At 34.0% G+C, this 13,395-nt stretch overlaps 1 protein-coding gene across 3 annotated transcripts in view; it reads right to left on the bottom strand.

Moving 5' to 3' along the window:
• The window catches only part of LOC125055159 (cullin-1), a 34,099-nt gene that overhangs the window by 2,989 nt on the left and 17,715 nt on the right, over positions 1–13,395 (bottom strand). For all 3 annotated transcript variants that reach the window (XM_047657431.1, XM_047657433.1, XM_047657432.1), the window contains exons 8-17: positions 12,760–12,939; positions 11,047–11,181; positions 10,329–10,487; positions 7,890–8,019; positions 6,469–6,602; positions 5,433–5,540; positions 5,285–5,356; positions 4,778–4,930; positions 2,342–2,460; positions 737–857 (exon numbers count right to left, since the gene is read on the bottom strand). In XM_047657431.1, the coding sequence (XP_047513387.1) occupies positions 737–857; positions 2,342–2,460; positions 4,778–4,930; positions 5,285–5,356; positions 5,433–5,540; positions 6,469–6,602; positions 7,890–8,019; positions 10,329–10,487; positions 11,047–11,181; positions 12,760–12,939 (1,311 nt within the window). The remainder of the gene's footprint in view (positions 1–736; positions 858–2,341; positions 2,461–4,777; positions 4,931–5,284; positions 5,357–5,432; positions 5,541–6,468; positions 6,603–7,889; positions 8,020–10,328; positions 10,488–11,046; positions 11,182–12,759; positions 12,940–13,395) is intronic.

Raw genomic sequence — 13,395 nt, 5'->3', positions numbered from 1 at the left:
CGATACCAATTAGGGAACTGAATAAAACTCAATAAATATAAAATAATTAGGTTTTTTGTTATAAACAAGGGGGGCAAACGGGCAGGAAGCTTATCTGATGTTAAGAGATACCGCCCCGCCCATGAACACTCACTACCAGAGGGTTCGCGAGTGCGTTGCCGGCCATTAAAGAATTGGTACGTTCTTTGAAGGACCCTAAGTCGAATTGGTTCGGAAATCAGTGGGCAGCTGGTTGGTTCGACATAGTGTTGCGCGGCAAAAATTATATTATTATTTCTCATTAATCGGCGCTCATACATGAGGTGCCGAGAGAGAGGAGGAGAGAGGACTATATGTTTCCACCGGTTTCTGTCCAATACCTCTCTTATAACAGTGTACTGTTTTGAGGACGATGAGTCTTTCACTTGATCGGCCCATAGTTGGTGAACGGCCACGTGATCTTTTGCCTTCTGTCTTATCAACCACGAGAAAGAGTGGCGGAGAGTTTATTGCCAGTTCTTCTCTTCCGTTCTACGCCCTTGATTTGAGAACTGGCAGTAAATGTAAATTTCTTTTTTGACGTTCATAACTGTACATTGTGTTACCTATATGAGTAAATTGTATTTAACTTTTCATACACATAACATTTAACATAACAAACAAAAACACACACACATAAACAATAATCAAAGAGTTCTCATCGCCTCTGCATATATTATTATAAATATTATTAAATTTCGATAAAATGATTATTTACTTGTATCAAGAAGTCTCCCTTGATGCCAGTGTGGTGTTCGAGCTGTTTCACAGTCCACGCTGTGTTGTCGTTGTACTGAAGGAGCACCGCCATTTGGAAGGTACTCGCTTGTAACGTGTATCTATCGATTATAAACATTCTTAGAATCAGCCTTGTTGGGTAGTAGATAGTAAATTAGAGTTTTACACAGGCAATAAGGAAAATATTTTTTAACTTTAAATCCTATTACTAGATGGCGCGCAAATTTTTTCTGAATAATAAAAAATATTATTACTAACTTAAATACAAGTCAATGTAAATATAAGTGAGCAGTGTTGGCCTAGTGGCTTCAGCGTGCGACATTCATAGCTGAGGTCGTAGGTTCGATCCCCGGCTGTGCACCAATGGACTTTCTTTCTATGTGCACATTTAACATTTGCTCGAACGGTGAAGGAAAACATCGCGAGGAAACCGACATGTCTTAGACCCAACAAATCGACGGCGTGTGTCAGGCACTGGAGGCTGATCACCTACTTGCGCATTAGATTTAAAAATGATCATGAAACAGTTTCAGAAATCTGAGGCCAAGACCTAAAGAGGTTGTAGCTGATTTATTTATTTTATAAGAAATGCAATGCCTGTGTGCATCCAATATTGTTTACCTTAATTTTTTTATAATAAATATGACAAGGTAAAATCCTTAAGAACTGAGATTACAAATGCTGCAATCTTAATAATCTAAATGATTTATGAAATGAAAATAGTCGGAATACAAATTTTCTTTGCTATCAACTGTTTTACTTGAAAAAGGAATGTACACTGTTCAGCCTCCCTTATAACACGCTACTTATAACGCATTTTCATATTACGCGATTTCAGTGCTTCGTATAACACGAAGTATTCCCATGTGTAAGTTGAAAATGACAAAATTACAAAAGTACGGTGGTTAAATCTTAGCAGTGAAGTAAACAAAAATGAGTCGTAAAAAATTATAAAATGTATCATAATAATTGTGAGTCATCCTAAAGCTAACCCAAAACTGTCGAACTATTTATGGAACATTCCATAATTTTTACCGGCCATTTATTTCTTAGTCTGCTTACGTATTTTTAGTTCTGTCATTGTAAGACGAAATAACTGGCAAATTCTTTTTTGAAGTTATACTTCTTTAGGCGCGTTATGAAAAAATTTATGAGAGTGACACAAAATTAACAGAATGAAGTTGCCTACGGAAGATGCTACGGCATTGGAAATAATTTAAAAACAACATTCGAATAATAATAGAATTTATGTTACACTTAATGTAAGAGAATAATAATAAATATTTATTTATTAAATTTTTAAATGTAAACTGAACTTTATTGACTATAATGACTCCTTTTCCAGTCTTTGATCTTAATTGTAATTAATTATTTGCTTGCAATCAAAAACTATTTTTAATAATGCCAAAGAAGTGTAACTTCTTACGCGCGTACATTAGTACACGCACCCTTTTTTTTTATTACCGTCGCCCAAATTTACCAACCAGCAATAAAAATATTACTGCCCATTATTTTTTTCAATTGATCATAATAACTTTTCGTATATTTAAATAACAGTTAAAAAATAGTTCCCATAAGGCATTACCTGTTTTTGAAGCAATTGGTGACAAGCTCGCCCTTGCTCATGTTATAGAGCCAGTTGAGTTTGCGGCCAGAATGTTGCGACGAGTAGAATGTCGTGAAACGGTGAACGGAACGCTCCAACTGACGACAATTATTCAATTTATCCAGGTTCGATTTCAGGCGAATAAAATTAGCAGGCTGATCACTTACACGGCAAGTATTTTATTTTATGAATACAGATTTCATTATAAGTTAATTTAAGGTAAGAGGAATGGTATATTGTTTTTTTTTAGTAATAATCGTGTATTTACAAATAAAATTAGTATTCTGTACCGTTTGGCTTGACTTTGAACTCAAACTGTATCGGTTTTGTCATAATGTTTTTACTTTTTTCTAATAGACAAGTAGAAGACCCTAAAGTTGTCTTAGGTAGGACTTTAATAAACATCGTGTCACTAATACATTAACAGACTTGGCGGCAACGAATTCAGACGTAGGCCTAACTGAAGAATGAGCAAGAGAGATGGAAGTTCCTTCAGATGATACATAGTGCAACTACAAGAGAAAGAGATGGAAAACGACGCCAGCGCCGCCAACTACAAACTAAAGTGGGCGCAAACCCCACTTGGAATCGGCACATGAAATCCGTATTGATTGCGCTTCTATACTACGTCTGAATTAGTTGATGCCACCCCATCAATTTTTACTTTTAAGTGAGAAAGAGAAATACTCCTTAACTATGTACACAAGAATGCTAGTAATAAATATATAATATATATATTTTGAAATTTTATATATTATTTTTTTCACAATAACTGTTATCTGTGGTTCATGCTTTTGTCTATTATGTAGTCTGTATTAACCATAGACTTAGTATATACTGGCGTATAGACCAACAAAGCGAGCGAGGGAGAAGAAAATCCCTTACGGAAATTTGCCAAGATAGAAAAGGATAGTGAATCCAATGAAACTGTGACTGGTTTTGAATGACAGGTCATCACAAGTCGGAACGCGGAGAAACAACCCCTTAGTATTTTGGATTTTTTGCGTACATCGTGGTTTATTTTCAGTAAATCTAATTGTATTCAACAATGGTTACATGTTCTGAGAGTGATTGTGGTGTTAATAATAGAAATAATCCTGAAAATTGCACATTTCACAGGTAAATACCCAAATCGTCATCACTGGCAAGACGCGTTTATTTTTGGTTAAAATTTGTCTTTTATCCTATATAAAATATAAAATAATGCCAATGCTTTTGTTTACTTTCATATTTTGTATATGTGGAAGTCCATTTGTTGATAATTTACATGATTTTAGTGGATAAATATTTCATCAATTAATTTTACATGTACGCTAGGGATTGACTCAAATTAATCGATAGAATTATCGATATTTTATCTTGAATGTTACTTATGAAAATAAATGCTTGCTTACGTTTACCGTCTCGTATCTGAACCATTTTGCCCAATTTTGTATTATTTGTCCAACAGATTCCCTCTAGATACTATACTAAGAGGAAAATGGTTGAGATTAATTGGGCGCGTTGGTTGGACTTCAAAGAAGAACTCTACCATTTGCAGCAAACATTTCCCGGACGAATATAAAAGAAAAAGACGAATAAATACAGTTTTAGTTAAAGGAGCCATTCCAACTTTATTTGTACCAGTAAGCATTGCGTTAGTCCTCCCGTCAATGTAGTAGCCAAGAATCCTTCATAAACAAAAGAGACTTTTCATCTAAGGCTGATCAAGGCTTTTTAACATACCCTTCAAAAGATGTGATACAACTTTGTCTAAAAATAGAAAAATTTATTCGTGAAAATAAAAAAATCACTCAAGCTATTGGGAAATCTACAATTTGCAAAGCGGTACTTCTTATATTAGAAGATAATCCCGGCTTATTTTCGAGTTTAGAAAACCACAATTTGGACCAAGATATTTTAAGTGGTCATAGGTATTTAATAATAAAATACGTTATAGAAATCTACTTTGACATTCGACTTAAGTATGAATGTAAACTTAATAATTTAGGAAAGGAACCAGTTTAATAAGATTGTTCTGTTTAAAGGTCAATAAATTAAGAAGCAATGAAAAAAGTTGTTTTTTTTATTAATGCATTTTTTTTACATAATGTCATAATTATAATCTGGACAAAAACAGTCTATGGAATAACTTTCTCCAAGGGTCGAACATCTAACTTCAATAAGTTATCGATAGTCCTCCAAAGTAAAAGGTACATCACTAGCTAATGCACACACTGTCAAATCAAAATTGGTCACGCTTTATCGAGCTGCCAGTTCGTCTATACGCCAGTATATACTAAGTCTATGGTATTAACTATTATTATATTTAGTAATACTTACTAGTAAATAAAAAGATTCATATTGAAGTGTATTCGTCGTATTTTTTTAAATATTATGTAATAATATTTTTTTAATAAAATATCACAAACTCACCTCGGTTGGCAGCTGGAAGGAGGTGGACTGTTGGAAGGGCCAGGAGCCAGAAGACAACACCTGGATACTGAAATCGATATGCAGAGGAATCTCGCTGCTGTTCGCTATGTGCTTGCGGAAGTTCTCGTTTAGGTCTTTAGACACGCCAATGTCCTACAACAAATTATTAATGGTATAAAAAATAATTATTAAGCACTTACAAAATTTAGCATCCCACTGGAATAACTACGATACTCAAATAACAAATTCTATTACATATACATGTCAAACTGATAATCTCCTTTTAAAGTCGGTTAAAATAACATACTAATATATATCGTAGCTAATTAAACCAAATACAAAATATATTCGAATTAAACAACATTTTTTTTATACATTACCAAAAAACTAAAACTATTTACATTAAAAGTAATCGTAACCATGGAAACAAACACAACGCCAATCTCTGCATTCTTTTTTTAACTTGACTATATATATATATATCTACTTGAATAAAATATATCTCACCTGGAACATCCTTTGTAATTTGCTCGTGTATTCGAAACCACACGCTTGCTTCAACTTCGAGATCATCGAGGCCTGAAAACAATTTTTAACGATAAATAAAAGTTGTCACATTTTCAACGAATCCGTCAAATTCAATTCAGCCGTTTACCTCGGCGTCATCGCTAGCAGACATGTGTTGTACGAGTCGTTTCGCCAACATTTTGCTGTAGAATTTCTGGAATACGTCCTTGTCTTCGATGTATTTGAATACAACCATCTGTAAAAATATATTATTTTATTATTTTTAATAATATATTTGCATTACACGAGTATTAATAAAAAAATAATTAATTATTTAACAGATACAAACGCGAATTTATTACATTTGTCGATGTTTCATGTCTCTAAGTTCAGATAACTTAATATTATTATTAGAGATCGCGACAATAGATGGCGCTTAGTAGACATTGCAAGATAGTAGTTTTTTTTATAAAAATAAAATAATATATATAATAAAATATTTTTAATTCATTACTATTTCAAATATTTTTAAATTGAATACATATATGTATTTAGCATATTTTAATTAAAAATTAAGATAGAATTTAAAATAAGTGTGCCGTAAGACAAAAGGCGTGGCGGGTATGCGGACGACCGTCATTTTTTTACATCATATTATTATATTACACAAGAATTATATATTTTTATGTTACTACTGTATTGATTACTTGTGGTATCAACATTACAAACAACTAATTTTGCACTACACTAGTTTTAAAATAGTACACAAGAACAGAGTGTCTTCCCCTTAATAGTGTAAGAAGTGTTATTGGACACTATCTAATGTTAAATATCCTTTTTAGTGAATTATCTAGATAGATAATATAAATACTAGATCGTAATGTAAAATTGTGTCTGTGCAGAAAAACTTATAAAAAAAGTACTCATATGCGTTAGAGGTGAAACATTGTAAGGAAACTAGGTTGTTACACAAGAATTCACATTAATGATATAAAAAGGAAACAAAAAATATTTTGTTTATTTGCAACAAATATACTCAAATATTGGACCGATATTAATTTTTGTTTTAGAATTAGCATGCCTTACATAGGTTACATTTAATTTAATAAAAACCATATAGGAATTTGCACTGTAAATTACTTTTTACCGTTCTTTTATTTTATTTAAAGAAATATCAGACTCACCACTTGATTGAGAGTATCTTCAAGTTCGGCTTCTTCGGGGTTCTTGCTGGATTTCTTCAGCAGCAGGTCACAGTACTTGGCTAACAATTCCGGGCTCTTGGATGATGAGTTGGCGGCTTTCGTCACTGAATTACCTAAAATAACAATTTTTTTTTTAAATAACGCGAGTGAAACTGCAGAGCCTGTTGGCCAGTGGCTTCATCGTGCGACTCTCATCCCTGAGGTCGTAGGTTCGATCCCAGGCTGTGCACCAATGGATTTTCTTTCTATGTGCGTTGTTTTGTTCGAGCGGTGAAGGGAAACATCGTGAGGAAACCGGCTTGGCTTAGACCAGAGTTCCCCAAACTTTTTTGTGTCGTAGACCCCTTGCCATGTTTTTCCGACCCCCTACTTACCTGATATTGATTTCCTGTAAATTTCTAACTGTAGTGAAGTTAAGTGTTAAAAACTTAAAGTAAAAACACATGTTAATCTATACATTTATTAATTGAATTTAAATTAAAACTACTCAAAATAGATTTTTTTATCTGATATGTAGGTACTTTTATAAATAATGTATATTTTTTGATATTATAAGATAGTATGATGTAAGTAAATAGGTACAATCAGTGTATGTGTTGAGATCCACTACCGTGGACCCCCAAATTTTTTTTCGCTGACGTAGACCCCTTGCAGGTTGTCATAGACCCCTAGGGGTCGATATAAACCACTTTGGGAATCACTGCCTTAGACCCAAAAAGTCGATGGCGTGTGTCAGGCACAGAAGGCTGATCTCCTACTTGCCTATTAAGTTATATCGCCACTGATTTATTTTTTAATTGCAGAGCACAATTTACAGAATGTATAGACATAAAATAAATAATGAAAACTATGTTACACATTATTTATTTACTTTTATAGTATACTAGCTGGCCTGGCGAACATCGTACCGCCTAACAGTCGATTCTTTTTTTTAAAAATACTTATTCTGCTATTCGGGACACCGGTCTAGCTAAGATAAAAAAAGAAAGTTGATAATACAACAAATACTTACATTATGTAAAAAAATAAAAAATTACCTTCCCGGAACCCCTCCACTAACACTTGAACTTTATGATATGGTATTAAAGTTCAAATTGCCTTTAAATATTATTACGAATATTTTGTATGGGAATATAGAAAAGTGTTGTTTTTAGACTTTTTCATTCATTTTTAATTTTTCTCTCCGTAAGAACCATCCTCGTCCTTCTAAGAATATTATAAAAAAAGAATCAGACAAATCGGTCTAGCCGTTTTCATGTTATGTCGTGACAACGGAAAACGGGTTTCATTTTTATATATATAGATAATTTCTTTTATAAAGCTGTCTACAGCTAAGACAGGCCTAATTCTAAATATTACCCTATCGTACACTTTTATTTTTTATGCTAAAGCATACTTACTGTTAATAAACCGTCCACAAGCCTTGTCGAGTGCAGCCACGAAGCCAGAGTCATTGTTGAATGCAACCAGTACTAAAGCATTGTACTTTTTGTGGACTTCCAGTATTGTCGATACATATATCTTTGGATCCTGCAATTGAACATCAGATCTTTAAATGGTAGAAGTATTTTGTTAGTAAATCTCCAGCAAAAGTCCCATCGGTTCCGGACTTACATTAAAACATTGACAGAAGAAAAGTTCAGTACAGTTTTCAATGTGTCAAACACTTACTGGCAAACATAGCATGCAAGGAGTAATAAAATTAATTAAACAAAACAATAATAAAATTTAAACAAACACTAAACGAAAATCGCTCTCAAAGTCTGAGGTGAGCAACTATGGATGTCCAGATCCAGCTCGTTTAATTAAAGTAGCTCGCTTTTGCTTGAAGCTGCAAGTTAAGGGTGTCCCTACCTCCTGAAAGACCCGAAGAGGCCTATTTTGCATCACACCAGGACATTCATGGACAGACTTAGCAAATGCTAACATCATTTTATGATCTAGTTCATTTCCTTCTTAGTGAGGCTTCCCAGTAAGGAGGAATTTTATTTTCAAAGTCAAAAATCATTTATTTATATAGGTGTATGTACACTTATGAACGTCAATAAAGAAATACATATTAAATGCTTCTAATTTTACAATTACTGCCAGTTCCCAAATCTAGGGCGTAGAACGGAAGAGAACTGGCAATAAACTCTCCGCCACTCCTTTTAATCGCCAAGTTTTTTGTTTTACACAACGTTTGTAAGGAGCTGCAACCATTACACCATGTTCCACGTGACATCTTAAGTAATAAATAATAAAACAATAAATTAAAAACAAAGATTTGTCCTCTATCAGTATAATAGATATAATCATAAAATATCGGTCTAATTGCAGCGCTAAAGTAAGTTTCAATTAAAAGAGTGCAATTAGACTGTAAGGATGTATCATTGATACTTCCTTGTAAATTGTAATCGTGACAATATTGGTAAATGCAGAACTAGAGAGCGGCTGGATTTTTTGTGTAGAGAAAAATGTAGTTTTATTTAGTACTTAGGTTTTTATCCCGGAAAAGCGAACATTCTCCATTGGGTAACATAGGAAAACATTGGTATGAAGCTACTAAAACGATAAATTTAGTAAAAAATATTAAGGCGAAACGAAGTTCGGGGGGGCAGCTATGTTTAATAATGTCGGGAAAAGTAAGGAGTGACTTTAATTCTCATTCCATAGAAACTATTTTGATTATTTGAATTGGAAAACAATATTTTTTTAAACCATCCAATAACATCGAGATATTGGATCCTAAGTAGTTTGTATATAATTAATTTATAACAATGACTCAGGTGCAATTAGGAAATTTAATTATATCCAATTAAGTTGTTTGCGGAACAAAAGTTAATTGCGGAGTCTAAATATTAATATAAAAAAAAACAAACATAATAAAAATCCGTCATTATTAAGTGATACAGCCTATAGCTACTTTCAATGCCAGTGGGCGCGCGAGTGCGCTGCTGGCCTTTTAAAAATTTGTATTGCTACTACAAAGATAGAAAAAAAAACCTTTAGATTCTAAAATCTATATTACACGTACTTTTTTTTCTTACAAAGCTTGATATATATAGAGATACATGTTGATATAGATAATAATAAGCTTGATATAGATAGAGATCTATACTATACTTTATCCATGTATCTCTATATATACAAATTATCGTAGCACTATATGCAAGTCCCGTGAAAGGAGAGATATTATATAGTACTAGCTGACCTGGCAAACGTTTGTTTTGCCATGTATATTATTTGTAGGAAACATTGTTTTAGTTCAATAAAAATAACTATATTAAAAAATAGGGGTTGATCGTAGAGGGGTGAAAATTAGGGATTATATGTTGTATGATGTATCATAAAAAATAAGAACAATTTTTTTTTTGGGGTGGACACACCCCTTATCACTTAGGGGGTTGAAAGATAGATAGTAGCCGATTTTCAGACCTACTGAATATGCATATAAAATTTGATGAAAATAGGTCAAGCCGTTTCGGAGAAGTATGGTAAGTAACATGGTGACACGAGAATTTTAAATAATACCAAACGTCGTTTTGCCATGTATATCATTTATAATAAAAATATAAAAAAATAGGGGTTGATCGTAGAGGGTTGAAAATTAGGGGTTGTATGTATTTTTTAATTCTGTAACATAAAAAACATAAAATTTTATCTATAAATAAAAAAATAGAAATTAGGGGTGGACTACCCTTAACATCTGGCAGGCTGATTTGTGAATCTAAACCATTCCCAGATTCCCTTGAACACACACAAAAAATTTCATCAAAATCGGTCCAGTCGTTTAGGAGGAGTTCAGTCACATACACACGCACACAAGAAATATATATATTAAGATATCTATGACTCACCGTGTGCGCAGTCTCCCCGCACTTGTCGATGGCCTGCAGCCCCTGGGCGTGTATGTGCTGTTCTAGAAGGCGTCGCAGCTCGACCAGGCCGTCGGGGATACGCGCCACCAGATTGTACATACGGCCCAGGTGGGAGTTCTTGTCGGCGTCCAGAAGTTTCTTTTAACAACGTTAAAATTTATTTTTAACTTTACGAAATACCAAATTTCTAAAGTTCTCTATAAGACAATAAAAACAATGTTACCTATTTAAAAAAAAGTGCACGCGTACTAAGTACACATGTCAGAAGTGAAACTTCTTTGGCTAACTAAACTTTAAGTCTTGTTCATATTTATACAAATCTAAAACTTTAGATTTCCGAGACTTAGAGAAAAGGAAAAAGGATATGTTAGGAATTTAATTAATTTAATTGTCATTAAAATATTAAGTGTTGAAAATTATTTTTTTTAATTTATTTCTTCATATTAATGTTCAGTTCGTCATTTGAGATTTCAATAAATTATTATGCATAAAATATGTACTAATATTTCCTAAATTCTCTTGACGAAATTTTAATTTTAAAATAGAATCTCTTTCTTACTCAATCGGTCTCAATGGCTCTCTCCCTTTTCTTCGACAAAAACGCTGCACACCTTCGTGACGCTATTATTATTATTATTGCGTTTCATTCGTAAAAAAATTACCCTCATGCGCCTAAAGAGGTTTCACTTCAACTCACCTGGAACTCAGAGTGGAATATCTCTAAATGTTTCTCGATAAGCACACGATCGCAGGTCTTGGCCAATCTGTCCATCGTGGTCTCGTGGAGATACACTTGCACGCGACGCTGTTCCTCTTGGAGTCTTTGTTCAGCCTGAAAACAAAGACAACCTCGATTTGCATTTTTGTACGAAATAAGTATAATCGAAAAGTTATCATAATTAAAGTTTGACAGTTATGTTACGATTTCTGACCATATAAACCACAAACTTAATTTAGTTTAATACTCGAATTTGATTGTTCCAATCCATTATCGCATCATCATTATTATATTTCGGTTATCAATGACAGAATATTGATAATAATCTAAAAAAGCTTTTATATATAATTGGTTCAAATGTTCGAGTATACTCCTCCCTCAAAGGCCGGCAAAGCACCCGCTAATAATGGGTGTCTATGGGCTGCGATTACTGCCCTTTTTGGACGTCCCGCAAGCTCGTTTTCCCCCCTATTATATACAAATATATTACCTCTATTATATACAAATATATTACCCCTATTATAGTCAAACCTGGATAAGCGAGATTTCAAGGGACCACAATCTCATTCTCGTTTATAGAGGTTTCTCACTAACCCGAGTTTCTCGCTAATGCAGGCACATGGGTAGCGTTTCTCTCTAATAGAGGTACGCATCAATAACAAGTCACATAGTCACAGTATATTTTTTTACCCTTAAAAAAATCCGTCAATATCGTTTGGGTTTCTGTTTTTGTACTTTGACTGTTTTTCTCTAACTCAAAAACAATGGTAGGAAGTTCCACGAAAGTTAAGATTGAGTCATAAAATAGCAGATGTTAAATTTGTAATATGTTTTATCATTTGTTACTGTATGTGTGTATGTATTTTTATTGTAACCTCATAAATAAATAAAGCTCTACTGTCGCTTATAGTAGCAGTCTCACTTACGGAGGTCCATGAGGGAAAAACGACTCTCTCTTACAGAGATTTCGGTTACTCGCTAATAGAGGTTTTGGGCTGCGATTACTGCGATGATGGGTCCCGGCTATTACTCTCACTATTTTTTTTTTATTTGGACCACAAAATTAGGACAAACACATGATATAAATTGACATACATACATAACTATCAACAGCGGTGCCGTCCCTATAACATGTGGACACGACCAGCGAAATCAAGTAGATACAAAAAACAGTGTTAAATACAAACAAGCATAAAAATTAAAAATACAAACTATAAAAGAATTAAACTATTTGAACCAAGAAAATAAATTATCGGTACTGTGTCCTAATTCTACTCTTAGCTGAGGCCAGAGAACCGTGAAAAATGTCAAAACTCTGTGCAATATCATTATGGTAGCGACATAACCTATTAATTGGTAAGTTTCTGCCAACGTTTGTTCGACAATGTGGGATGTGAAAACATCTTCGATTGTGCAAACGACTCCCGACCCGAGGAACTTGGATGGATAAACGTTCTAAAATTTCTGGGCAATCCACTATTCCGTTAATTACTTTAAATAGGTATAGCAAGTCGATGTTTTCTCTGCGAACACTCAGAGATTCCAAGTTATAAAAATTTAACCTATCCTCATATTTACTCAACATTGCACATTTATTATTTCTAAAGGATAGATGGTATAAAAACTTTCTCTCTCACTTATAGAGTTTTCTCACTTACCCAGGTTTGACTGTATATAAAATATTCTTCATACCTTGATCATATACTCCGTGACGGGGTTATTCCTTAAGAAATCCGTACTTTCGCGCGTGTAGAACCTCTCCGTGTCCTCGAGGAAGATGACTTCGAAGGTCTCCTTGTAGACCACCAGGTTCTGGCCTCGAGCGGCTGGCTCTTCTTCATTGAGACCGAGTGCCACGTAACAGTTTATTACCTGCATTATTTAAATTACATGAATATTAAATACAAATATTATTTCTGTTTTGCAAAGCTTAGTTCCGGAGATTGTTAGACTTTTGGTAAAACAATATATTAATGTTTATGGATGTCCATAAACATAATATAGTCTTATATGTATAAGACTCTTACTACAAAGTACCAATAGAATAAATAATGGATTTACTTTTTGTTTGAAATACATATATTCTAAGGCTGAATTTAGTGTCACGCCGACCGCACGCGCACCGTCGGCGCTGATGGTCGAGATATATGAACTTCTAGGAAGCGTTTTTGAATGACGCGTAGCTATCAGCGCGCACGGTGGTCAGCGCCGATGGCTGCGCGGCCGTACGCGTCGCGCGTCGGCGCCGCGTAGCTGTCAGCGCTGACGAACTACGCGCTGATCTATGAGCGCTGAGGGTGAGCGTGAGACTAAATTCAGCCTAAAACT

Source organism: Pieris napi, chromosome 13, assembly GCF_905475465.1.
Source record: "Pieris napi chromosome 13, ilPieNapi1.2, whole genome shotgun sequence".
Lineage (NCBI taxonomy): Eukaryota > Metazoa > Arthropoda > Insecta > Lepidoptera > Pieridae > Pieris > Pieris napi.
Note: the sequence above shows the minus strand (reverse complement) of the source record. Positions and strands in the feature narration are given on the sequence as shown.